At 37.8% G+C, this 27,611-nt stretch overlaps 2 protein-coding genes across 2 annotated transcripts; one reads left to right on the top strand and one right to left on the bottom strand.

Moving 5' to 3' along the window:
• On the top strand, positions 1–24,787 carry LOC106657163 (synaptic vesicle glycoprotein 2C-like). The gene is made up of 10 exons (XM_014378522.2): positions 1–896; positions 2,152–2,518; positions 17,758–18,086; positions 19,684–19,740; positions 21,018–21,342; positions 21,437–21,558; positions 21,638–22,321; positions 22,419–22,578; positions 23,019–23,146; positions 23,235–24,787. The coding sequence occupies exons 3-10, from the start codon at positions 18,083–18,085 to the stop codon at positions 23,288–23,290; spliced, it is 1,536 nt and encodes a 511-aa protein (XP_014234008.1). The 5' UTR covers positions 1–896; positions 2,152–2,518; positions 17,758–18,082; the 3' UTR covers positions 23,291–24,787.
• A 452-nt stretch (positions 24,788–25,239) lies between these two features.
• Positions 25,240–26,299, bottom strand: LOC106656823 (growth hormone secretagogue receptor type 1). The gene is made up of 4 exons (XM_023463007.1): positions 26,167–26,299; positions 25,971–26,079; positions 25,820–25,891; positions 25,240–25,747 (listed from the first exon to the last, which is right to left on the bottom strand). Exons 1-4 carry the CDS (start codon positions 26,297–26,299, stop codon positions 25,240–25,242), a joined length of 822 nt encoding a protein of 273 aa, XP_023318775.1.
• Between the last annotated feature and the right edge of the window lie 1,312 nt (positions 26,300–27,611).

Here is a 27,611-nt window from a genome sequence, read left to right as displayed (position 1 = left end):
GCAGCATCAGAGTCGCACCAGCTGCAAGTTGTGTTGTAGATATTTTTTTTCTCGCGTGTCTCGTTCTCGAAGCATCAAGAGAGAAAATTGCACGCACGCGGACATACCTATATAGATATTATAATACACGCACACTATTGTCTTTCTCTCACTCTCGGCTTTTAAATACCCCCGTGTGTTTACAATACACACATAAGTACACTTACACTCGTTCTTTGTGTTTCCTCTCTCTCTCTCTCTCTCTCTCTCTCTCTCTCTTTCTCTTGCTCGGCGCTCGCGAAGTTCAAATAACACCGTATATAATAAACGTACACACACAATCACAAAGACGACGACGCGCTTCTACATAATCGTGTACTAAATACATGTGCGCGCTTATGTGTACGCGCGTGTGTGTGTATCAATCCCTCCAAATACACTCGACTTCTGATAGTACACACGAACTCGCGTGCGGCTGAGGCGTGTGGCTGCTGCTGCTACTGCTACTTACTGCTGCTGGTAATAATATTGTGTGTGTTTGTTTGATCAGTCACTCATTGTTTTGGCGTCTTGGTGTATGTGCGTGATTTATAATTCTCTTACGCTCCTTCATTCTTTCGGTAAAATCCGTAGTGATAAAGACCCGTATACAAATTTGAAGGAAAACAAAAGTGAAAGTGCAACACGACGAGTTGTTACGAAAAAAGTGACCGAAGAAAAAATCGATCGACTGCAGTAGTGCGATCGACGGCCAAATTACGTAAGATAATTTTGGTATTATTGGTTTACTTGTGCTCGCTGTTGTACGAGAGGATAACGATCCGAGATCTTGTGCGTGCTCGTTGCGGACGTAAACACACGCTATACACACACACCTAGCCAACGGTGAGCCGAGCAACAGGGTGATAGAACGGCAGGTAAAAATTTTTGCTTACTCGAACGCTTTTATTCGATTCGTTTAATTTATTTATTGTATACGTGTTTATCGACGAGGAGGAAATGTTTTGTTGCTGCGCTAGACTCGATCGATCGAGAGTAGGAGAGGGATTGACCTCATATTCCTCGTATATACTCTGTTGATGTACAGCAGACGTACACGCACGTTTCGGACGCATGTCGATATTACCATGTATTACTCATCGATATGTATTATATCGACGCGCTCGTGCAGATAAACGACAATTTGCAACCCCGAGTTTCCCCCGATCATCATCGTGTTCTTATATAGTCATTATTTCTCGCGCTTTCTCTTTCTCGCTCGCTCGTAAACGCGTCGCCTGACTTACGATACAAGGTGCATCGTACACGTATGTCGTAATTTCAAATCCAACTTTTTTTTTCTCTTGTAATTGCGCTTAGAAAGTTTGCAGCTGTTTTGAAAATTATTATTCGTAATCGCGTGTCGTACTTGGGTCGATCGGCGCTCGATGCTTTATTCTTCGATCGAGAGAACGTCGAAGACAGACGAAAATATCAGCTGTGCGAGAGAGATCGATTTATTATACAGCTGTTCAGGGCAGGGATAAACCTTTTTTTTTTAATGCTATTAATAAGATGCGGGTGCGTGCGTGTGAAAGTTTTCGAAAGTGCGCACGGGGTTTTTCTGTATGACAGAGGGTTTTTTTCATTAGTAAATATTTAATTTTTTATGTAAATCGAGCGTCGTTGATTAAACAATGCACCGCAATAAAACGCGTTAATAAATAATTATCGAATTGTCTGATGTCTCTTTCTCTCTCTCTTTTTCGCCCGTATCTTTTTTCAAATTGGCAACGGTGCCTATTTGACCGTCTGCCATGCATCCACGTGTTTGTACGACTCTGTATATTATATCGGCGTACTTAGCAATGTACTACATTCCTCGGCTCTGCACACACACACACACATACTTACACACACAATTCGACGTTTCGATAAAATCGCGACGAAGCAGCCGTTGTTTGTTCAAAGGCAATTTAATATTGCTTCGAACTCGCGCGAATACGTAATTATACTATACGTCGATGTACATGCAACACAAAGACTTGGTGCTGCGCACGAGACAGCTTGGTATCGCGCGACTTTTTTTCCCTGTTTTATTATATTTTGTTTTTTTATACTGTACTGATAATGATTTATCAACATTACGAGTGAGTCACAAATCGGAATGAAAGTTTTTCCCTAAAATTGCAGATTCGAGTCACACTGCGATTATTGTTTTGTCTCCGAAGATATAATCGATGATGGAAGGTTATTACAAGTACAACAATTGCGAAGAGAGCAGCACCGAGCAAGTTTCTAGTCTGTAAAAGAGAAACCACCGAGAGGAGCGTTAACGCACGCAGCTTTCGTCGCTCCCTTCAGAGTCTCCGTAGCACGCATATAATTGAGAACGAAAAATCATGAAACATTGCTGGTGCCGCAGCGAAACAGTACGAAAACGTTTTCGATTCAAGCGCAAATTGAACGAAAAATAAATAAGTAAGCGGCGAAGCACACACACACCCACACGCAAGAGGACAGAGCCTGACTCGGACGCAGAAAACAATCAAGTTCACCGGTGAGTTTGATATATTTTTTTGATCATTTTCACCCATTCGAAGGCAAAATTGCGTTTGCGCATTTAATGAGCTCGTGTTGCGCCGAGTATAATGTGTATATGAATCACACGCTGGTGTACAAAATATGCACGCGGTGGCGATCTAAAATAGATTTTCATATGTGCAGCAGCAGAGAGAGGCTCGATGTACCGAACGACAACCTTGGCATTCGCGTGTAAAATTATTTGTTTAGAAGTTCGCGCGCTACCGCTGTGGGCAGCCAGGCGCGGGGTGCGGTACACAATCGAATCAGCCGATTTTAGCGCCGCCGGTTTGTGTGTATTTATAGCCGATCGAAAGCAAAAGAAAAAGAAAAAATGGCGAAAAATTCACACGGTAGCGGTGCGATAAGTAAAAATACCTCGGTATACGTATGATCGAGCTGCGATCGTGTCTCGACTGATAAAGCTCGCGACGGCGTACAAGGCGCGTGTACAATGTACTCCAAACATAATCGGCCAATAGTAATTAAAAATTAATCATCGCGAGCACACAAGCGCGAGTTGATAACCACTTTAACAGACGTGTTCGATGTGAGTCACGACCGAGAGAAAAAAGTGAAACAGACAAGGGAGCGTGACAATAACAACGAGATATTATATCGCATTACGAGTTGCGAAAATAATTTCTTTGCATATCCGCCGATTTCCGCTTGAGATTTACCTGTATATCGCCGAGATTATTATGCTTTAGCTTTAGCTCGGAGCTAGACGCCGCCACCGATACGTCTGGCCGAGAGCCATGATGCAGCGCAGCGACGACGACGACGACGACGACGATGATCGTTAGTAGACCGAGCTCGTGTGCAGTGTTGTCTGCCACAGTGCCAAAAGTCGATAAGCGGCTCGGCACATACACACACACACACGGAAAGTTTCGACACTCTCGTTGCAGTGTGTACCGCGGAAATAAACCCTCGTTATGTTTCATTTTGTACATATATCACCGCGAGTATAATATCGATCCGATTATGTCGATCGACAAATTTTGTATTTTTTTCTTCTTGCAAATCGGTTGATACTTTGCTGTTTTCTTTTGCCTTTTTATGATCATTATTACAATGATTCATTGGAGAGATCGAGATTTATTTTTGAAGGCAGACTTTGACAATATTGATGCAGAAAACGCGTAAAATGTTTTTGTCACGTACCGCGATGATCGTACACGCGGCTTTTTGTGCGATTTTCGCGCGGCTTCGAAATTAGCGTGCAACACAGCATTCCGACATCATGCTTCTCTTCGTCAAAAGTAAATTCCTATGGCTCGTATAATATTTTGTTTTTTCCTCAACTTTTCCAACGACCTCGTTTAAAAGCTCACGGTTGACGTCAATCGAACATACTTTTCAATACCTAGCGGTAATTCTCGTAGCAGTTTCAGGGAGAAGTTCCAAAAAATGAGAAAGAGGCGCAACGATTACACGTGCGAAATTACGCGGAAAGAGATAATAAGCACAAATCGAATTGATTAATTTAGTGTCAAAAAATTAACTGCGGTTAAACTTATACAGGGTAAATAGTGCCGCCGTTCGCTTTGCAATTAAGAAAATTTTTACAGTGTATAATTGAGTCGAAAAAAAGAGTAAAGATAATATAGAGAGAGAATTGGGGTACAAAAACAATGTCAAGGCTGCGCAAAAAAACACGGCAAATGTCGTACGAGGGTAATGTGCCATCAAAACTTATGTCAGCTCTGATTAACAACCAAACGATATGGAAAAATGTACTTAATACAACAACAAACATTTTTACGTGTGATTTAGCGCAAAATAAGATTTATATCTTTCTCGAGCCACGAGCGTGTGACTTTGAATTAATTTTTTTTTAAATAGCTTATTAGATTTATAACGGTAACGCAGAATTTATTGAGTTCGTAAAAAAATAAAACAATTTTGACTTACGCAAAATTAATTTTTTCATTAACGACATTTAATGACAATATTAGGTTGAAAATTAATTTACTTATTACGTTAAAATGGAGAAATTACTCGGTACTGATTTCTCTAAATAACCTCATTTTTATTTAATTATTAAACGTAATCAAATATAACTAATATTATTTTCTTAAAAAATCGCGATTTAGTCAAACATTTGTCGTTACGAACGATTTAAAAATATCAGTATCACGATTAAAAAAAATCAACAAGCGTAAAAGATAATTCTAAATATAGCAATTAATAGGTAAACGACTTTTACAAATTGGCTCTAAAGCAAATTTCAAAGGTGAAGCTCGTCGGCCTTATCGGCTATTCTACTCGACGTCGAGTAGTGGTGAGTCGGACGGATCTTCAAAAGATCTCTCGGAACAAATTTCTCGAGTGCCTCCTTTCTTTATCGAGCATTGTTACGATAAAACCAATAAATCACTCTGAAATATAACCACTTCGACGTTCAGAAAACGATCATCATTCGTTCACCTAATAAAATTTGTCCGAAACCATAACCAAAAGTTCTAATGTAAAAACAATTCGTAAAGGAGGAAATGAATTTTCATTTTCCTCGACTAATAACTCATATTTATCAACATGTCTTTGATTTTAAAAAGGCATGGTCTACAGCTTGCAGTCGGCACACATTATTTATAGAGCATTTAACACGCATCTCATAACATTTAAAAACCTTCGGCATTGATGTGCACTTTATCCAAAATGTGTGTGCAGTAAATTCGTTATGTGTCACAACCCAGGCACTATACTACTTCTCGATGCAGTTTCCGCGATGAAATTGAAAAAATATTTATTTCACAAATACGTGTTTATAGTCTGTGCATGTATGTATGTAAAAAAAAATAATAATAACCTGTCCGTTCACGTTCAAAATTTCTTAATCTGCGCTGGAAACGAGCCAAAGAAAATTCCAAAATTCGCCTTCATCAAAGCTAAATCATAAACAAGTTGGTTTTAGTGCAGTTTGCTCGCCTATGTATCGCGTACCAGACACTCTTCCAGACAGAACAAAGGCATAAATCATCAATCGCTGTTTTCTCGTATGAAATGTTCAATAAATCGAAAAACTACGCGACGACAGGCGTGCGTATTGTTGAAATTTCTGTCGACAATTTGTCTTTCGCCCTGAAATCTCTGCGATAGCCTCATTTGTCTTCGTCGTCGCGCTGTTGAGACTCTTCCAACGGCCTCCTCATCGGTCGCCTCATTATTTTTTGCAAGGAATTGATTAAAATCCTCGCAAGCTCCGGGGCTGCTCCTGAGACGAAAATAATGAGAGCAATACCGCAGCAAAGTACACGCGTAATCTTATCAACGCGATAGTGGCCTTCGCAGTCACGCGAGAGACGCGAGCATCATCTTCGTCGTCGTCATCGTCGTCGACGTTGTCGTGAGGTTTCTTAAAGGAAAATTGACTTTCCATGTGAAAAAATAGCGTCTTTTAATAGTAATAAGCTCCTGGTGCGCGAGTGTACATAAATCATATAAGAGCACCGCCTCTGCGCCTGCATAATGCGTGCGCCTACATGTTGTGTGTGCGTGTGGGTGTAATGATTATATTGGGCCGCGCGCGTAAACTTTGAATAAACGTCGCGTGCCTCGTTCACGGTCATCGTGGTATTATAATGCGTTATTATACGGCGCTATTACGTGTTTACTCGTGTGCCTCGCGATGCACGAGTTATCTTTTTCGCTAAGTCGCGTTTATATTCGTCGTTTCTTCTTTTTTTTTTATATAATTTTCAATACAGTAGCTCATTCGAGAATGTGCGCTGCAGGGACAATCGCGGCGTGCGCGCGAGAAAAGGCTTTGCTTGTAAGCTCGCGCGCGCTCATTGACGAGAATTATATCTGGATTTATCTTGATTTTATATGGCTGGCGCTGCGTGGCCGGCCCTCTGTATCAATCGTCGCGAAAGTGCGACTGATCGATCGACACAGACTCACACTTGACTCGAATCGATGTGAGAAAATTGAAGGCGCTGTTGTTTAATTTATTTTATTATATACATGGAAATATTCTTAAATATGACTAATGCCCAGAAAAAAAGTGCGATGCATAATAAAATTTGTTAGATCATTATCGGTATTATATTACGTGTAGCGTTATCGATAATATTACTATTGGTAATCGAATATTATAAGATTGCATGTTAAGTTCGATAAACTAACATGCGTATAAACGACGATATTTGTGTAGATAAACGCAACTTTGTTTTTTAATTAAAATGATCAACTGAAGAGATTTGATTTTTAAATTATTATCATTGTTCTCAGCTGCATTTAAATGCCGAGTGAAAAGATCGAGGAAATCGGTTTTCCGTTGTTACCTCGAGGGTACGTTTTTCCTCTTATTATTTGCATGCGCGTGTAAAAATAAAATATTATTAACTTTCGGTGCGCATTTATCAATCAAAAGGTGGCACTCTTTCTCTCCGCACGTGGCACTCGATCTCGTGTAGGCGCATCGAAAAATCGTTTTAATCAATTCAACGTGTAAATCGAAAACAATTGTAACACTGTTAAAAGTAAGTGCAGATTTTACGTAAAATTTAAAGTACCGATACTGGATTTTATTCAAGGTACTTTTACGTAAAATCTTTGTTGAAATTAACTTATCAGTGTTGACTAATTTTGCGCAAAAGATTCAAGAAAATGAAATCTTAAAAATTAATTTTAATGAAAAAATTAATAAAAAAGACTGATCAATGCTATACTCAAGTGTAAACATTTCGATTGAAAATAAATGATGTAACAATGGTTTAGTTCTTACGTTAATTGCCCAAAAACTTTATGAAAATCGCAATTAGTGCCAGACTCCACCGCTAGATGGCGACTACCTTAGTCTATAAATCTGCAAGTGACAAAGTACAAATAAGTGTATAATAATAAGTGAATCGAATCGAATCATCAACCCTCTTTTTTAGTTTTGACCCCGTTTTTTTATTCGTCTATTTATATCTGTTGTCGTGCTCGCGAGCTTCCTCGAAACTGATTTACAAACCTGTTGATGATCGGCGATGTATCACGTGCATTTCTTTCATCCCCCTGTTATTCAAAATATAGTTTCGTGTTTATCGAATCCTTTGCCACGCGAAACCCTTCATTTCATTAATTTCTGGTGTCACCCCGTTGAAGAAATGCTCGGAATAACTGAAGAATGACAAATTACAATGTTTTATAATATATATTGCTATTAATTAGCTTGTTTTCAATTATTTTTCTGATCTAATTATGTTACAAATTATTAAACGCGTTTTAAATAATATGAAAATTACCACTTGAACCACTTTTAGTGCGATATTATACAGGTTCAAACTTCTACCTCTAGATGGTTAGAATCTTTCTTTATATATCCCCAACAGATAAAATGAAAATAATTCTATAAGCTTAAGCTTGGTTTTGAAATTATCCAATCAAAATTTGTCTCTGTGATTTTTATACCTACTAGTGGCACTTATACCATTATTTTTTATGCATTCTATGAGTTTAAAAATTTCATCCCTTCCATTGGCATAAGTTTAAAAATCAGCACTCAATCGTGGATTTTTCTTACATTATGACCATATCGATCTACACCAAAGGACACTAGGCGCTCTTATGTCTAGCTAGATAAAGACTCGATCAGTGCCAAACTATCATCTTTTCATAGTGGCATAAGTTAAAAAAACAGCACACAAGGATAAAAATTGTTACAAATTAATATGTACTTTGAAATATATTGCCAAGCTAATACGGTGTAATATTCCGTTTTTGAGCTTGTTATCGATGTACCGTTCAGACTTTTCAAGGGCATAGGTGAAAAAATCAGCACCTATTATCGGTCACTATCTCCCGGTCTATGTGTTATGCTAAAAACTAGCTATAAAATATTGATTGTTTCTACCCGGGGTAACAGGATTTTAATATTGAAGAGTCGAATTTATCATTAAATTTTATTGATACTTTGCATCATTATTAAACAATCGACTATAATTGATGTAGAACATCAATTAATCAAAATATAAATATTCATACTTATAGTTCGATGGGAATTTTCAATTACCTATATTAGAAGTTGTTTCATTAATAAAGATATTTACTATTAATATATGTTTTGCGAACTATTGTTTTTATTTTCAATTGAATAGATTGTATTTATGATTCTAATAATTATACTAAAAAACTAATGAAGAAAACAAGTTTTTGTTGTTTTCTTTTTAAATAACAGCTGCACTCTGTTGTAAAATTGGCATATTTAAGTTAAATACTCTGTTAAACTTGTTAAAACTGTGTAATAATACATAATAAACTTCTGCGAGTAGGACAACAAAATTTTTCGCAACTTGAGCGATAAGCGAGTTCAAATCCAGATTCAGCATCTGAAAATTTATTTGAAATATTTCAGGAATTGAAATCGTTTCAGAGTTCAATGAAAAATTGTCTTTTTCCAAGAAATGCTTCATGTATTATTTCGTAATTTCGATTATGATCGATGCGCAATCAAACCATAAAAATTATTCAATCAATTGAAAAAAAAGTTCAATACTCAAAAATGTATATTTAATGCGATTATTCCCTATCGCTGCAGTAGATAACGAGACAAATGAAATCAAATGAAAGGCATTAATCAATTGTAAAAGTGCGTACTTAACTGTCATATACATCAATAGAACATGTATAACTCCCCGAGTAAATATTTAAATGGGATTCGCATTACATTCAATTTATCGCGTATAATGTCTATAAAAATTTGTTAGTATCGACAAGTTCGAACGTGTCCGTAATTTTCTCATCCGAGTGGGTTCTCCGGTTATTTTCCGCGCTAATAATCGTCACGCGTATAATTGTAATTATTGGAGCTCGCCAATTACATCCACAAAACGTGCAAATCGTTGAAAAAATTTACTCGCGATAATCATTTCGACATAGGGGCGTTAATTTTTTTCCTTTGCGCGGCTCGCTCACTTAAACCCGCCAAAATGAGAGAGAGAGAACTCATCTTAAAAATCTGATTTTTTTCGGCACGTGCAACAAGTTGTATGTGCAAAATTTTTTTTCAATGCACAAACAATTCCTTGTATCTCTTATTTTCCATAAAATAAGGAAAAAATATTTATTCAATAATTTTTTATGCTCTCGATAATGTATTAATTGCGTATATTTTGTCAGTCGAGTAATTTTATAAAAGTATCGAAACAATTGTAATCACATCTGTACAAACAGATCAAAGAAACTTATTTTTGCTTTGAGCTTATGTAATTTTTCCCTATCGAGGCAATCGAATGTGCGAAAAAAACGCAGATTCATTAAACCGTAATCGTGCGTTAGTTATTTTTTTCGCTTTGGGTAGATCATGACGAGCTAATATTCTATTTTAAAAAAAGAAGTTTGCCAAATGAAGATTTACAAGCCATTGGCTCTTTACAGTTGCGCGCGATAAAAAATTTAATTTTCGTTTGGTTGCGCGCGTTTATCATTATTTGTCAAACAACAAATAACAAACAAATCTTTGAGAAAAACAATTGAAGTCGATCTTTCTTATATACTCTCTTTTTGTGTGTTTATTTTTCTGTAAAATTACACGTCCCAATAAATTGCTCTATTGAATGAGTAATCTCAAATAATTTATAATCTAAGATATTATCTGATTCAGCTGCGATATGGGAAAATTTTCGAGAACTTTTGTAGAGCAGCAGCAGATCGTTCGATGTTCGAGTTCAATGTAGCGTCTGACGTTTCAGTGTCGGAAGAAGAGAGAAAAGAAGTGAGAGATTGACCTTGACTATTTTACATGCATTATCGTGTACTTTCGATTAGCCAATTTAATCGCTTGCCAATTTTTTGATCTACGATATAGATTAAATTCTAGTTTCTCTATGCTTTCTATTGGGAATGTAAAGAGACGCTCTTTTATCTCTTACGGGCGTGCTTTTCGCTTTTTTTCTTTTATTGAAAGCTTCAATATTTAAGCAAATCGTAAAACGTCATAAAACTTTTATATTATTTAATCAGGTCAAATATTTTCACCTCGTCGGTACTTGCTTACTGTGCCGATTAAGATTTATAATTCCCCCACCGCTGGCGCATGAAAGGGTGTACAACGATTGTTACATTACACTTATTAAGCAATTCGCGCGTCGATCACGTGATGTAACTTTTTTACTGTCACCGCGACTGACGCCGCTGCAACTTCCGCTTTCCGGAAGAAACCGGATTGGAATTTATACTCCTTCAATACTACTTAATGCTCTCTCGAGAAATAAAATATTGCAATCTGCGAAAAATTAGTAGCGTAATCCATTGTTCGCGCTGGCTGAAGGAGGAGGAGGAAGATTAGCGAAAGAAAAATATTTAATTCGAGGTGTATCGTAAAATCTATCGACGCGATTGAATCGAGGAAAAATGAACTCTGCTTTTTCAATAGACACTTGTACGAGAACAATCAAAGTATATCAGACGATGCTTAGTTTGGGCAAAACTGTATTTTTCAACTAAACCAACGACCTGGAAATTCGACCAAAATATCAATATTTTCATAGTAGTATCGCCGACAAAAAAAATACAAAACACTATAAAATCGCTTTTGTTTTTTTCTCGTGGATCTGACCTGGATTTAAATCTTAATAATTGTGAAAACATAGAATTTCACTCGATGCACACTCAAATATTGGTCGTGTCGTCATTTTTGTGACGATGCATCATCACCTTGTTGCACTTTTACAACTCGTTGCAGCAGGTAATAATTTCTTTTTTTTTTCTTCAAGACCAATAAAAAAGAGAGGAGCTCGAAAAATCTGCCTCGCTACGTCACACAGAAAAGTTTTTTATCTAAAATACATAACAAGATCATCATCGATATTTTGCAAAACGTAATTTCTTTTTTTAAATTTTAAATAATGTGAAATTTTCGTCATTGCGTACGTGAATATCCATAGCCCCGTCATTTAGCAAATACCAACATATTACGCTGACGAAACTTGTTTCTGACAATAAACAATCGTTAACTCGCACGGCAAATATTAATGAAATTATCAAATTGTGCGTTAAACGGTCCTTTAAAACACATTAATATGTTAACTCGTTTCGGCAAACATGCCCTTGTGATTTCAACTTTCAAAAAATCTGTCACGAGCGTAAGACTGTCACCGCGTGGGCGCGTGTGCAAAAAAAAAGCCGATACAAAACAATATGTAATGATCGACGCAGTGATTCTCGAGGTTCGATTTTTGAGCAAAATTAACCGCTCGATTTGATGAAAAAATGTCTATAGAAAAATTGAAAAGAAAAAAAAAGAGAAAAGAACGTCGAATCATTGTATACGAATGTATACGTGTACGAATAATAATACGCGTATCACGCGAAGAGACGAAAAGGAATTAATTTATATCTCATAAGTACATTCACATGTCTCGCTAAAGATAATACAATATAACGTTTTATTATCATCGCAATTTAATAAATGCAGTGTAAACTCGAGTCGAGTCAAGCCGCTACTAAGAGGGAGAAAGAGAAGAGTGAGATTTAACGCATATTAGTGACGTTTTGGTAAATATCTTATCACTTTTTGTTCCCGTAATAATGACGAAAGCTATCTGTCGTCGATGTATTATAGTCTTGATCCCATCTCTCTCTCTCTCTCTTTACATCGGAGCGATGTGCATGATGCTATATAATATTGTGTATAGGTAACGATATGTTGTATATTACGTGCTCGGCGCCTCGCGTGGGGTTCGAAAAAAATTAAGGCGTGTCTCGATAATCCGTGCGCGCGGCCGATGATGAATTTCGTCAATGATCATCACGATTTTATCTATGTACGATCGTTAGAACGTAAATATTGCTATTAGATATGGCTTACATACAGCAATAGACCCGAACTATATCTCTGCGAATCTGTACGTAGTTATTCTGAAAGTTTGATAAGCAACGATAATCGAGTGAAAGTTTTGAGACTTCACCTGATCGTGCGTCATTTTCTTGTATAAACACAGAGGGTCAACGTACGTGTGGAAAAAAAATTCAGTTAGAGAAAACATGCGTGCAGCAGCTTAGATTATACAGCAACGAGACGATATTGTTGCGTGCGTCAGAAAATACATCATTTTTGTCTAATCTTGCACTTGTTATAACAAGCGAAGATGATTGTTTGTACTCAAATCATCAATATTCATAAAATCTAATTTAATCTAATTTCGAGACACGAATTACGTAGGTGATTGTGTTTTGCTAACGTCATTCGTCTCTGCTATCACACCTCGAATATAAACCGATTGATAATTGTACTTACGATGTTTTAAAATGTCTCGAGTATCGAGTTTCTCGTCGATCGATTGTGAATAGATGGCAACAATTCTCTTACATACCAAATTGAAAACTTCAAAGTAAAATCCGACACTTTGCTCTTTTGTTGGGGTTTTTTTCTCTTTATTTATCGAGACATACCTGTCACTGTATCTCGAGTACATGACGCAATTATTTTGATTCTTCGAGCATTTGTTTTGCATTGGAAAGCGAAAATATATAGTTCAAGTCAATCTTAATCCGAGCCTAATTAAAATATATTTACTCAAAATGGGATAGGCACTACTATCGCACTTTTATCATAACAATATGGGATGTAAACATGACGCAACATAATTACATTTACACGGTGTCTACGAACACAAGCATTTACAATAATAAACTAGAGAACGTCACGTGCCTTCGAAATTTATAGGTCGATAGATCGAGTAGCCGATTAAAGCAGATATTACGATATTTGAGTCAACGCTAAAAATTTGTTTTGATTATTATATCGCAACGATGTAATACTGCGAATTTTTAATATTTATTTATTTTTTTTTTTATGGAGCGATCGTTGACATTTTCTATCATAGATCGCGGCTCGAAGGCTATGTTTTGCTTTTTCTTATCGGCTAGACATGACGGTGCTTCTTGACAATTTTATTATTATGCGCCGCGTTACAATTCAAGGCTGCTGCAGTACACACTTTTTTCTCGCAATCGAATTTGTTTACGCGCGCGTGTATTAAATCCGCGAGAAAATAATTTCGAAAGTATTCGTACTCGACTCATGATATTATTTTCGTGCGCAGAAACTGCAATTGTATAAACACACGCGACGAATCGAAGGATTAACTTCACCGCGATTGAAACAAAAAAAAAAATCAAAAATTTTTAAACCAAAACGTTCCGTTAAGTCGCCTAGTTCAGTATGACTTTTCTATTAACAGCCAGTAACAGTATAGATAGTTGCGTAATGATGTTTGAGAGAGATCGTAATTTACGCGAACTGAAAGAGTCAACCGCGAGAGACAAGGAGAAGAGAAAATACAAAGAGGCGAGACGACACTACGTTTATGCGTGTGTATGCATTACGAGGCAGTACACATATGAATCATACGTTTATTATAATCAATTTCACAATGAGCCTTATCATTGAAGTGCATCGAATTTTATTCTTTTTTTTTTTTTTTTTTTTAATCAAAAGAAAATGTATATTAATATCGATCGAGAACTTCTCTCGGGGCAAATTCCCTACTGCCATCGTCACACACAATCGCAATTATATCTTCATCAATATATCGTGCTGGTACTGTTATAGCCAGTGCGTAGCGATACGTATTTTTTTCTCCTTCTCTTATCTAAGCACATATTTATATATTGCGGATGCATCGCGCGAGTATAAAAAGTAAATAAATATGGCGCGCCCAATTTTTTTTTCTCTTCGTTTCGATGCAGCTCGAATTTAACTTACTATAGCTGTGAGAGTCTTTCATATGCCCCGATGTATTAAAGGAAATAATAAACTGATTCCTCAATTGTTTTTATCTCAGGCGCTGTGCAATGAGAGCTACTGCCGAGCGAGCGACGATTTCCCCTTATCATTTTGGGTAAATTTTGCATGTTTGCTTAGTTGAATCAATGTTTGATACTTATCCCGGCTTCGACGATCGTCGACGACGACGATGATGAGCACAAGTGCATGTCGTATTTCATATTGTTTCTCGAGATTCGAGCTACCGATCTTTATCTCTCTTTCTACGCGTTTTATTTTTGAAAAGTTCAACACTTTCGATATCGATCATAAAGATCATGCTCGCGCAGGATTTTTCTTTATTAAACAATAAAATATTTAACGAGGCAAACTAAACCCGTCGTGGCTCCTCCGATCTATACCGCGTACGAAAAAACAAAATGATGAAATCATCAATACTCGCGGTACAAATATTAGCTATAATAATATACAATGCGTCGCGGCTGGCTACGGTTGAGACAATTTAAAGGGTCTCGCGGGAAAAAACAAACCGGGATGTTTTTTGCGTACAGAGCACAATTCCTTATCTCCTTGTCTATAATTCCATTCGATCGCGATCGTGAGTCGATCGCGATGCGACATCCGGATAAACCCAACGTTGTGAGTAGACAAATAAGTGGAGACTGTGGTGTATATTATTTATTTTTTTTTTTTTTGAAGCGAATCGGGCGCTAATTAGAGGCGACGACGGAGATGAATTCTAAGCATATGGAATTAGCATAAGTTTTCCTGAAATTCTAATTCGCGAGAAAAAAAAAGATTCCACCACTAATATTCATATGTTAAATAAACTAAACTATGTAACTTACTGAGTAAACTTATTAGATATAAAAAATTCATTCATTAAACATCATGCATGACAGATTGCGATAGGATCTTAGAAAAAAAAATTAAAAATAAACTATCGATTTGTGCTGGCACAATTATAGGATCGTAAACATGTAGTATGCAAAATGTATCGTGCACATAGAGACAGTAAGACTGCACTACCCACGCGCTCGATTTTTTATAATTATATCCCAAACCAATTGGTCGACTGCTGCACCGCACGCGTGTGTATAGATATGGGAGCTTTCAAGGCCAGCGCGGTGATGACCGCGTGAATCGGTAAACGGCCAGCAGTAGCGAGCTAGCCTCGAGAAGTTCAAGTTGCCAAGTTATGCAATTACATATACGCTGCTGCAGCAGCAGCAGTGCATTAACGCCGTTGCGCGAGCTTGCGACGCTCGTTTACATGTATACATATACGCACACGACGATGAACACACGTTTAGTCTCGCTCGTATCCGATGTATGTACCCATCAATCATATATACCACGCGGAAGAGTTTCGTTAGTCGTGTGTGTATTGGAAAAGTTCAATACCGTACGGAGTAGCTCCGATCCATTTAGTTCGCGATGATCTTTAAGGTCGATTTAGAAAAGCAAATGATCGGGTGCGAAAAAGTAGGTTGCGCGGCGCGATGATTTTTTACGCAAACAAGAGTGTATATTATATTATACATATATAGGCTTGTGCGATTCGTTCGATGCGTGCGAGTTTTATAAATGCCTTTACTCGATTTTTCTGGACAGTGCTCAGATTGGCCGGTAAGATCCCATTGTTTCCGGTATCGACTGCCGCATTGCGATCTAGCTATTCGAAGAAAAGAGAAAAACAAAATATCCTTCGAGAATATGAGTTTCTTTACTTGCGAGGCATCGAACTGCTGCGATCTGTTAATACATAATTGTTACGAAATTTAATGTACCCGAACAAATAATTGACATCGAGACTGTTTAATACGTCATTATTAAGATGTTTGAGCAACGATTATGCTAAAACGCGCCGCGAGAGAACGAGGCAATCGGCACGCAAATTTTCACAATGAGAGCTGCCGACGACGACGACGACGACGACGACGACATTCCTCCAATTTAATGACATTCATAACGTCGATTGTTTTCGATCCATTGGTTATTGATCTATGGAAAGAAAAAAAATTAATTGAGTTTATCTTTTCTACGCGATTACCTTTGAATGGTTTCAGTTTTTTAGTATACGAGGCCAATTATTGGGCCGGCTGACCGAAAAACTTCTACTCTACTGGTTTCCCCCTTTAACGTAAAAAACACATACCGTCTCTCATAGACGTTCCAATTACATGAATTGTATACGGAAGCAGTCGGAAGCAGTTTCTATGATGTCAAAAATATTTTCTACTTCTCTTTTATTACTTATTTTTTTATGCGTTTCGACTTTTATCTAGTGCACTAGGTGACACGGTTCTCACGTACCGATCGTTAAACGAAAAAAGAAGCCTCAAATTCGAGATAAAGAAAGAAAAAAACAAACGGCCTATGAGCGGAGGTTGTTCCGTTTTGGTGCGTACACACAAGCTCCTCGCGGGATTTTTTTTTTATTGTCTGCCAGCGAATAATGTGATTTCGGGGATAAAAAAAAAAGTACGCACGAGAGATTGCACAACGCGGTGCAGTGTTTGTATGCATTATCGTAGAAAAGATGTTTTCGTCACCTGTCTGAGTTGTGATATTTACAACTGCATAATCTCTGCTTTTCAACGCGTCACTGCATCGCAACAGCGGTGCTGTATATTATTTCGCATCAAACAATAGGAAAACGAGCAACAATTAGCATATACCATGTTGTTGAGCGAGAACGCGCATTGACGATAATTTTATCAAAAGTAAAGCAAAATATAAACAAATCACGGTCAATTTCTCGCTTTCTATATCGAACTGGACTCGTTTCGATTACGAAACGATGCAATCTCAATCGAATCTGGACACTCGATCGGTATAATTGCAACTCGACGATCGGCAAAAAAAGCCCACGTGAATTCATTGACCCCTTATTGTATCGATTGATCGTTCAATAAATTTAATGTATCATGACTAAATTAATCGCTAGCTCGATAGAGATCAACAGGTGAACCAGAAAAAAAATTCTCCGCCCTTGTACAACACAATCGGATACGCACGTGCTGTGTGCCGCCGCTGCTGCTGCTGCACAGAGGTATTGTTCTAGCTCATCGAGTATTAGGCGTAAATCAATAAGCCACCGCTCGTGTATACCCCTCGCTCGAAATCGAAAAAACCAACGATCGCTGCGCGGCTCCGACGTATAGCAGCGTCGCGCGCGCAATAATCATCATAATAGCAATCGCACTGACTGACTCGGCGTTGACGGCTAGCCCCGGCGCGGCGCGCGCGACAGTTTCTTATCTCGCCGAGGGTTTTAAGGCAAGGCACGGACGCCCGCTACCTCAGTAGCCCATCGCGACTCGACACGCAAGCATATAAATATATAGAGTGGCTCGGCAAAGCCATCGTCGACGGGCAACGCAGTTTTTACTTTTGAACTGTTACGTACACGCGAATCGTATATTAATTCGTGAATACAAGTGAATAAAAGAAATTTATTTTTCTTTTTCTTTTTCTCTCTGTCGATACAGTGCAATCGTTTTATTAGTGATATTAATAAAAAAAAAAAGAGAGGACAAGATACAAGCCAAAGGATATTATTATTTTTCTACCGAATCTGTCGAAATTCTTCGGACGATCTTTCAAAGCCACAAGTGTGTCAGTCACACCAAATGACATCGGAGCGCAAGCAGCGCCCGGCAGCTAAAGGACTGAAAACGCAACAACAGAAACTCAGCGCGATCAGTGCCATCAGATCGGCGGCCAAGGACTTGGACGGCACGCGGCAATTATCCGCAGAATTCTGCACTGACCAATTTTTTACTAGCGGTTACTTCGACGTAAAAGGATCTCAAAATGGGTAAGTTTTTCAAAAAAAAAATTTTTCCTTTTTATTTCTTTAAATGATTAGAGAGAAAGAGTATTGATTTGATAATCGATTTTAATTTCGAGCCATACTCCTATTATTAGTGAACTCATTGAATTATTAAATTGAACAAATTTTTTTCGATTTCTTCAAAATTTATAAAGAAAAAAAGTAACTTTTTTATAATAGATTTTAATTTCGAGTCACACTCTTATTGTTGGTTAACTTTACTTGCATACACTTGGAAGTAGATTTTTTGGTTCTGAATATTGGTTTATTTGTACTAATTAAATATTTTTTTGAATTAAAAAATTTAGGTAATTGAAACTAAAATTTAATTAATTTTTAAAAATATTCAATTAATTCAAAGAATACTTTTTTTACATGTTTTCTTATGAAATTATAAAAGCACTCGTGTTACAATTTTAAAATCATGTGAAAAAATTGAAGCGGGTAAAACCATTAAGAATTTTCTATCATGAACAGGTTTCAACTCGATAACTCACATGAATCGCAAAATAATTCCAATCAAAATTTACTCAGCTGCTCGGTTAATCGACAGTCGATCAATAGAAATCGATTTGAATTCGCGCGGCTGACGCCGCTACCAACCAATTCGACGAAATTGAAACACGAGTAAATTAATAAACTTTTGAAGTACTACAGAGATCGGTATACGACCCGCGTGGGGATACACACCTAGAACATTCAAGAGATCGCGAGAGAGAGAAATGAAAAATAAACCTTATAGTGCAAACATGCCTCATTATCGCTGAGCTGTGAAAAAAATGAATGATTTTCTCTCTCTCTCACTCTCGGCAATTGTTTACGCGTCAAATCTCCGCGCTTTTGTTGACAAGACACACGAATGTAATAAGTGCAGTATCTGACTATATATCTCTCAGCTGTGACACACCACTTTTACGTTATATTCCTGAGGCGTCGAGGAACGATAAATTTTCACTTGATGTTTTTTTTTCTCGAATCGTCAAATTTCAACTATATGCAGCTTCGATCCTTAATTGGCAGAGTTGATTCGAGACTGAGTTCGCTGTAGCACGACATGTATGACGCCTACCATGCGTGCGCTAACGTCATCTTGACGTTTCATTTTTATGTGTTTTTGTAAAAAAAACGTACGATGTACGGTCGATAATTATCGATAACCGTGCTGCTGTGTGTTTTTACGCCGATAGTTTTTCTGATTATTTTTGTTAAAACAATATTTATGGAGTAAGTTTCTTTATTCCGAACACTAATACAATATCATTAGATACCGGTACGAACTAGAATGTATTTTTCCCGTGTCATTCGTTATCTGCTTTAAAAATCTTAATCTCACAATACAGTTTGACTTAAAAATTTACGATCGACTGAAATTCAATCGCCCACACAACCGGGATTAAGCGTACGAATCAATAATTTATCATGCTTCTGACAATGCATTAAAAAGAAAAAAAAGATAACCAAATGTCAGACAAGCGTGCTTCAATTAGAAAACACGAGGCACGCAAAATTTTTTGCTACTGTTCGGCTAGACGTAGATAAGAAATCACCCAAAAACTAAAAATGTCTCTTTTCAATTTTGCAGGAATCGACTTTCTCGCGGACGGCGGTGCCGACTTCGAGCATGCAATCTCCGTCACAGGTAAGGAACAAACAAACGATGACAAAAATAATTTTACCCTCCGAAAATGCAACAACAACAAAATTTCTCATACAGCCGCGACATGCAAATTATTGCGAAAGGAATCAACGATCTCGTAATTGCATACTCACTAGCACGCACACACGTACAAGCGCGCCTAATCTATTATAAAATCTGATACCTTATACAGACACGCATATAATGTACGAAGACGAGACGCGATCGATAAAAGAAAAAAAAAGTTAATGGGCATACGTGAAAAGAAAAACAAAATGCGCGTGTGTCCACACATGTTGTCAATGGAAAGTTTTCTCTATTATAACAGACGCTCGGCTTACATTATTATCGGCATGTATAAACTTTTTAATCGTGCGCGAAATTTTCTGCATCGACAAATCGACTTGAGCGATCGTTCGTAAATAATAAATCGAGCAAACAGTGTGTGTAAGCGCGCCTATTTAAACCCGCCTTTTTTTAAAGAAAACACATACAGTTTTAATTATAAATTCTTTATTATCTCGCGGGATAATCTCAGGCGTTAATATATTTCCGTCGGAAACTCGAGATAACGTATACCTGCATCGAGTATGTGCTCGAAAATCGATGCAAATCGGTATAATACACGACGTCGAGATAGTACTCGACGATTCGCGATCGCAATTAAAAATCTATGTCGGTGGATCCGAGGCGCGTCGAGGAAAATTCGAGAAAGGTATTTGTCTCTGTCTCTCTCTCTCGATGACTCTCCGTCAAAATGATTTTCTATGCACTTTTATGCCTTATCAATCGTGACAATCGTCGTCGTCGTCGCCGTTGACTCCGGTTTATTTGCAACTCAATCGACGAGAGCTACTTCGTTTACAAGGCAAATATTTGTTATATACTATATTATATACCTGATAAGTACGAGAGATAAAAAAATCGCGTATTTTTCGCGCGCGCACGCTCGTACGAGGCTGGAAAACAATACGTATCGTCGCTGTCGTCAAAAAAAAAAAAAAAAAAAAAAAAAAGGAAGCGCCGATCCCGTTTCGGAAAAACCTTTTATCACGTCTCATTATTTTTTTTCCTTGATATGATTTATAACGTAATGCGTGATCTACAAATGTCAATTCTTTCCTACTTTGATATCAAGCGTTGTGCTTTCTTTGTTCTGCTCGCGAGGCCCCATATAATACACAATCGAATGCGGGTCCGCGACACGCAATAATCAACATGACACGTCTCAAGGATTCGAAATATAACTTATTTTTTCAACCGATCTAATTGTGATGCAGGTTTTGGAAAGTTCCACTACATGCTGCTGGCCGTGAGCGGCTTGATTTACATGGACACGGCCATCGGGGTGACGATACTATCGTTCGTGCTACCCGCGGCCCAATGCGATCTTGATATGGACTCGACGAAGAAGGGCTGGCTGACGGCGGCACCGATGCTCGGTATGGTCATCGGCTCCTATATCTGGGGCTGTCTCGCTGACACCAAGGGACGCAAAATCGTCCTCATCTCGACGCTGCTCATGGACGGCATTGTGGGCATCATGTCCTCGTTCATGCAGCGTTTCTGGTTCTTCCTGGTATTCAGGTTCTTCAACGGGTTTGCGTGAGTTATTATTTGTTTTTTTATTTTTAAATACGTTCGAGGCTCCGATTTCAAATTGGCAGATCGTAATCGAAACTTTTTTTCTTTTGTGCAGTGTTACCGGAGCAATGGGAATCGTATTTCCTTACCTGGGCGAGTTCCAGCCAACCAAGCACCGCGAAAAGATCTTATGCTGGATGGAAATGTTCTGGACAATCGGTGTCATCGCCCTCCCCCGTAAGTACACGATATCTATAATAAAATTTATCTCTCTGGACAGTCAAACTAAATTTCACTCGATCTTCTCCCTTTGCAGTGATCGCCTGGTTAATCATGTCCCTGGAAATCGAGTACATAGCCGACGCGTTCGTCTTCAAATCCTGGAATCTCTTTGTCGCCTTGTGCGCCCTCCCATCCCTCTTGCTGGGCTTCTGGCTGTTCGCCTTCCCCGAGAGCCCGAAATTCCTGCTCGAGTGCGGCGAGACCGACGCCGCCCTCGCCGTCTTCCAGTACATCTACGCGCAGAACACGGGCGAGGCGCCCGAGGCCTACCCGGTCAAATCCCTCCAGGAGAAGCCCAACTCCAAGGACAAGAGCACTCGCGCCTTGAAACTGCACAAGCGCAAGGATCTCAAGGTCCTCGTGGCCGAGGTCTGGGATCTGACCAAGGCCCTCTGCAAGCCGCCCTATCTCAAGAACACCCTGCTGGCCTGCGCCATACAGTTTGGCCTGACTTCCAGCTACTACACCCTCATGATCTGGTTCCCCGAGCTGTTCAATCGTTTCGACGAGTTCAAGCGCACCAATCCCAACGACACCGCCTCGGTGTGCATCGTGTCCAGCCTGCCCGTGAATCTGACCACTCCGGCGATCGACGAGTGCCCGGTCGAGATCGGTAACGATGTCTTCCTGCACACTGTCTACATCGGGCTGGCCTGCATCCCCGGCTCCATCGTGCTGCCCCTCTTCGTGCACAAGCTCGGCGCCAAATTCTTCCTCAGTAAGTTCAGACACACGCACACTTTACTTTATTATAAACAATTTATCATTGTTACGAGGATGATATATAATCGATTTTCCTTCTTACTTCTTTGCAGTCATGTCGTTGATGGTCTCGGGAGCTGTGACTGTCGGCTTCTACTATGTGACGAACGCCAATCAAAATCTCGTGCTCTCCTGCGTCTTCGAGGCTCTCACGTCCCTCGGTATTTCTCTCGTCTACTGCGTCATTGTAGACATGTTCCCGACTAATCTTAGGTAAGTCTAAAACCGAGTACTATATAATATCTGTATACATTTTTAATTCAGCCGCGAGAGAGAGAGAGAGAGAGAGAATCATCATCGCTATACACGTTGTTAAAATAATGCATAGTGCGTGACCTCGACCGTGCGTGGCCTGTGTCGAGCTTTCGCAAGTCTCGGGTTATAAGAGCGCGCGAGCTTTTATTTCTGGCGCGCGTAAGAGAGAACATTATACAAGAGAGAAGAATGGCTCTTGGCACGCGACGCACACGTTGTATTCTTTCTCGCAAAGAGACGATATTCGTATATTATTATGTATATTTCTCGGCGGTGCTATTAAACTCGCGGGGCTGATAATTAATTGAACTCCTCGCGAAGGAGAAAGAAATTATTGTAATAATTATACATACCTCTTTCTTTTTTTCTGACCTGTCACGCACCTTCTTTTTTTACAGGGTTATGGCAGCGGCTTTGTCATTGACAATGGGTCGACTTGGCGCTTTGGTAGGCAATCTCGTGTTTGGCTACTTGATCGATCTGGCCTGCGTCGTACCGATTGTGCTCTTCGCTTCGTTCTTGTTCGGTAAGTTTTCTTTTCATATTATAATTTTAATTCTTTACATATAATTTTTTTTTTATGTGATTGCAATAACGTTAATTTTTTTTCGCAGCTTGCGGTTTCCTATCCGTGTTCCTACCCAAGACTGGCAAAGAAACATTGGACTAAACCACGCCTCATCAACGCTATCTCGATTAAAGATGAAGTTGAGCAAGACGATGTACATATTTTTACACATTTAAAAAAGAACATTTGTACTTGCGTGTATCTTTTGTACACGCAAATACGAATGTGGAAAAATCGAAATATGTGCATCGGAAAAAAGATGAAGAACACACACGAGCGCTGCAATACGGACAAGTATTCACAGATCTTCCAATATACTTTATAGCTGTTATATACACACACAAAAACACACCAAAACAAGTGCCTTAGTCTTACTTTTGTATAGACGATTGATGATTATTGCTAACCGCGTAATTCCGACGAGTATTCGCTAATTGTGATAATCGTTTATTATTATTAGATATTTAAAAAAAAAGAAAGAAAAGGGAAAGAAAAAAAAGTATAGAGATATTATATATATTTCCAAGCGAATAAATGAATACATACTATTTTTGTATGCGACTTTACTCACGTAAATCTATTATATTTATGTGCGAGATGTGTGTTGTTCGATGAAGAAAAAAAAACAAACTATTAGTGGGTCAGAAAAGGCGAAACTTGCTTTAACGATGATGACTCTGGTTTTTCCGAGTTTTTCGGTGATTAGCCTATGCCCACTTATACCTAGATGATTTGATGATGATTTTGATTTTTAAGTGTTGAGAATTTATTAGGCTTGTGAGTGCCTCCTTTTACAAAGGACCGGCACAGACTGCAATGAAGAATGATTTGTTATCGGCGTACATACATTTTTACACTTTCACATCGCGACAATTTGATTCTTAATGTATATACTTAATTATTATTTATTTTTTGTTTGATGTTGGAAAAATAATTCGTGTCGTCTCGATACGTAAAAACAATGTCAATTAACCGACGAACCGGGCCTCCCTGGATATATCAAAGAATATAATTCTTTCGAATAAATGTGCCTTATACTTATAATGAAACTGTAAATGATAATCTCACGTAGCTGAGCGAGCAGAATTTGCTTAATTGCTTTTCACACATATACTTATGATGTATCGATTCTTGTGCTTAACCGAATGGAACGAATGCGTTGAGATGGCTTTATTTTAAAGGATAGACGTCGATTATTAATTTTTTTTTTAGGGTACGAATGTCTTTGTTAGTGTAAGACGGGAGCTAAAATTTGTTTACCAAGGCTTTTACCGTCCGGACGGATTTTTTGATGCATAATAGTAATGTGCGAAGAATCGAATGCTGTACATAATCACCTTTAATTTACTAGATACTTTTTTTCATGTTCTTTATTTATTAGAAATGTGCGTTAAAACTCACGTAGGAAAACTTTTTCAAATGATGAATTTCGATTTCGTAATGACGTCGGTTTGTCTAATGTTAGATTTTATTTTACACGCTTGTGAATTGTTGATTTTTTTATGATTAAATATAAAAACTATTATAACATAACTTAGATAAAAAAATTATTATAATTACGATCATTGTTACTGAGACGAATACACAAGTTAAATGTAATTTCATGAAAAAATTGATGATTTTTACGCTTGAAAAATGTACCTCATTCATAAAGTAGTTTTCATATACATATTATATACGTAAATCATATTTTGTATAAGTATTATTACAATATATTAGAATATTTTTGTTTGATACCGCGTGAGAGAAAATAAATTTCACTGACTCTTGTAGCACTACTTTACGTTTAAAAATAATTAAAAGAATGAAAAAAAAGAAGCAAGAACAAGCTAAACTCACTTATATACGTTTTGATAATAGACATAAAAATTATTTTTGAATGTACGCACATAATTTAAGTGTAACTTGGCATGTGTATACGCGCGTAAAAGATGCAATAACTTAACCATGTAACCGTGGAAAATTTATAATATAATAGACTATGAAAATTTATGAATAAATATTAATCAATGAAATAATTCTTTGGCTCTCTTTCATTAACCAATAAATCCTCAAACGAACAAGTGCATAATTCCTTTCTTGAATTTCGACGACATGATCGTGTACAGAATCGGATTCAACGCCGAGTTCAGATAGAACATGATACGACAGAAGTAGAGCAGGCAAAAGTATCTCTCCACGCCGAAATCGAGAATTTTCTGCAGAGGACTGAACACGATCCAGAGCATCATGAGCCTAAAGGGCAGCAGGCAGAGGAAGAAGGCGAGTATCACGGCGCACAGCATGCGAATGACCTGATAACGATTCTGCTGATAGTAGAGATTGGCACCGGCCGTCGAGTCGTACTTGATTCTCGAGCGATGGATCAGCTGGTGGGTGATGGCCGAGTAGAGGACGATCAGGACGATCACCGGTAGAAAGAAGAACACGACAATGGTCATGGATATGTAGACGATGCTCCAGGTGTCGCGCGCCTCGGTGGTGCAGATCGGTATGGCCTCGCGTTCCGACGCCGAGTCGTCGTGATCGAATTCGAAATTCACCATGAACAAGAACGGGCTGTACAACAGTAAATCAAAGTTGTTTAGACATTTTTAATGACTCGTGTAATTATATTTTTTTTTGTGTTACCTGGTTAAAAAACCAGCCGCTATCCAAGTGAGTAAACATATCAGAGCTGCTCGTGACTTTGTGCACACGTAACTGTAACGAAAAATACGACTATCGATTATGCATTTGGTATATTGAATAAAATAAAAACGAAAAAAATTAATTTTATTACTTTGCTCGCAAAGGTTTGCAGATGGCGTAATATCGCTCGAAACTAATGGCTAGTATAGTCAGTACGGAGGTGTGCGCCACGGTAGCCTCAACGAAGGGCATTGCTCGGCCTTATTAAGGGTAAATCATCGAATTGAAACGTTAAATCATGAACGAGTTCGAAATATTTTTTTGATAAAAAAAAAGAAAGGACTTACACATGTTTTCTCCGAGTACCCAAATCTGCGGTCCCGTATTGACCTCCACGAGAATTGCCGGTGTGCAGACGAGTAGAACGCAGAGATCGGCTATGCTCAGATTAACGAGAAATATATTGGTACTGTTGCTCATGTCTTTTCCCCGTATTACCACGATCAAAACCTATTCGAGGAACTGTGAGTTATGATAAAGGTCTGTACTCTTTTCAAGTTTTTTTTCAATTTTATTTCAGATTAAAAATTTCAGGCTTTGTATTGCATCATAGCGAGAATTTTCAATGATTTCATCTAAAGGCCTGAAGCACTTGAAAAATCTGAAAAAATTCTAAGTTGTTTGGATTGTTGAAAAATACCTTCATGAATTTTTCAGATTCTTCAAGTGCTTCAGGCTTTCAGAATAAATATAAATAGAAAATAGAAGTTTATAGCAGAGGTGGGGGTCTAAAATTTTGGTTTTGGGACCTTTTTACCATGTACTATAACATACCAAAAGCGCGTCCAGATCAGTGACATACGTGCACACGATTATTTCAAAAAATTCGGAGCCTTACCCGTATTTTTTAGACTTCATTTTCAAAGATATAACAAGGGTTCAATAATGTCCCCATCTGACTCTTTGAGTCAATATTGCACTAGTGAATCACTTCGAGAATCATTACAAAAAATGTATAGAAGAAAGTTTCTCTTATTAAGAATTTTCAGTATCTGTAAAATTTTATATTATTTTTTTACATTGCTGACCTTTATGTATACAAGTATCGTTATGAAGCATAAGAGTCACTAAAACTACTAACTGATAATTTTGAAAATATTATCACCTATAAGATTCAAAATTTAAAAGAAAAAAAAATTAAAATACAATCACCAATGAAAGGTACAAATATGATTCCAACTTTACTCATTGTTGTGGATTTGAATGAGCACGACAAAGTTCCGATAAAAAATAAAACTTCGACAAGTTATAGGTCTACTTTATCATGTATGACGTCAAGCAGGGCATTTTTAAGTAAACTTGCAGTTGATAGTTAAAACACACAGTTTTAAAATAATTTTGAAACAAATTATTTTGTTACACTAGGAAAAATGATTTTGATGAAATTGGCATTCGCTTCTAGAAATATTGGTCTAACTATTTTCCTTCGTTTGAAATAATATTGAAAATTGGGTGCTTAACACCTTACCAAGGTAACTGGCAAATATTTTGAAACTTATATGAGCTGAAATTTGGCAGCAATTATTTTTTTGGTGTTTTGAAAACTTTGAAAGGGCATCCCGTCGATTTCATAAAAATCAATTTTTTATTGTCAGTCTAATGTACTTAAATTATAACTTTTTATTGAATTTATTTCTTGATTTTAATGTTCATAAATTGAATTGGCTTTTTTATCTTCACTTATTTTTTATCAAAACTTTTTTTCACATCAAAATTACCATTATGTTCCCGG

Source organism: Trichogramma pretiosum, unplaced genomic scaffold (assembly GCF_000599845.2).
Source record: "Trichogramma pretiosum strain Unisexual culture from Peru unplaced genomic scaffold, Tpre_2.0 scaffold14, whole genome shotgun sequence".
Lineage (NCBI taxonomy): Eukaryota > Metazoa > Arthropoda > Insecta > Hymenoptera > Trichogrammatidae > Trichogramma > Trichogramma pretiosum.
The sequence above is the reverse complement of the archived record's forward strand: the minus strand, read 5'-3'. Positions and strand labels throughout refer to the sequence as shown.

Coding starts and splice junctions, on each gene's coding strand:
- LOC106656823 (XM_023463007.1), bottom strand. CDS start 26,299: ATGAGCAACAGTACCAATATATTTCTCGTTAATCTGAGCATAGCCGAT. Junction 26,080..26,166: donor GGTACTCGGAGAAAACATGT/GTAAGTCCTTTC, acceptor ACCCTTAATAAG/GCCGAGCAATGCCCTTCGTT. Junction 25,892..25,970: donor TGCAAACCTTTGCGAGCAAA/GTAATAAAATTA, acceptor TTTTCGTTACAG/TTACGTGTGCACAAAGTCAC.
- LOC106657163 (XM_014378522.2), top strand. Junction 21,343..21,436: donor AGGTTCTTCAACGGGTTTGC/GTGAGTTATTAT, acceptor TCTTTTGTGCAG/TGTTACCGGAGCAATGGGAA. Junction 22,322..22,418: donor CGGCGCCAAATTCTTCCTCA/GTAAGTTCAGAC, acceptor ACTTCTTTGCAG/TCATGTCGTTGATGGTCTCG.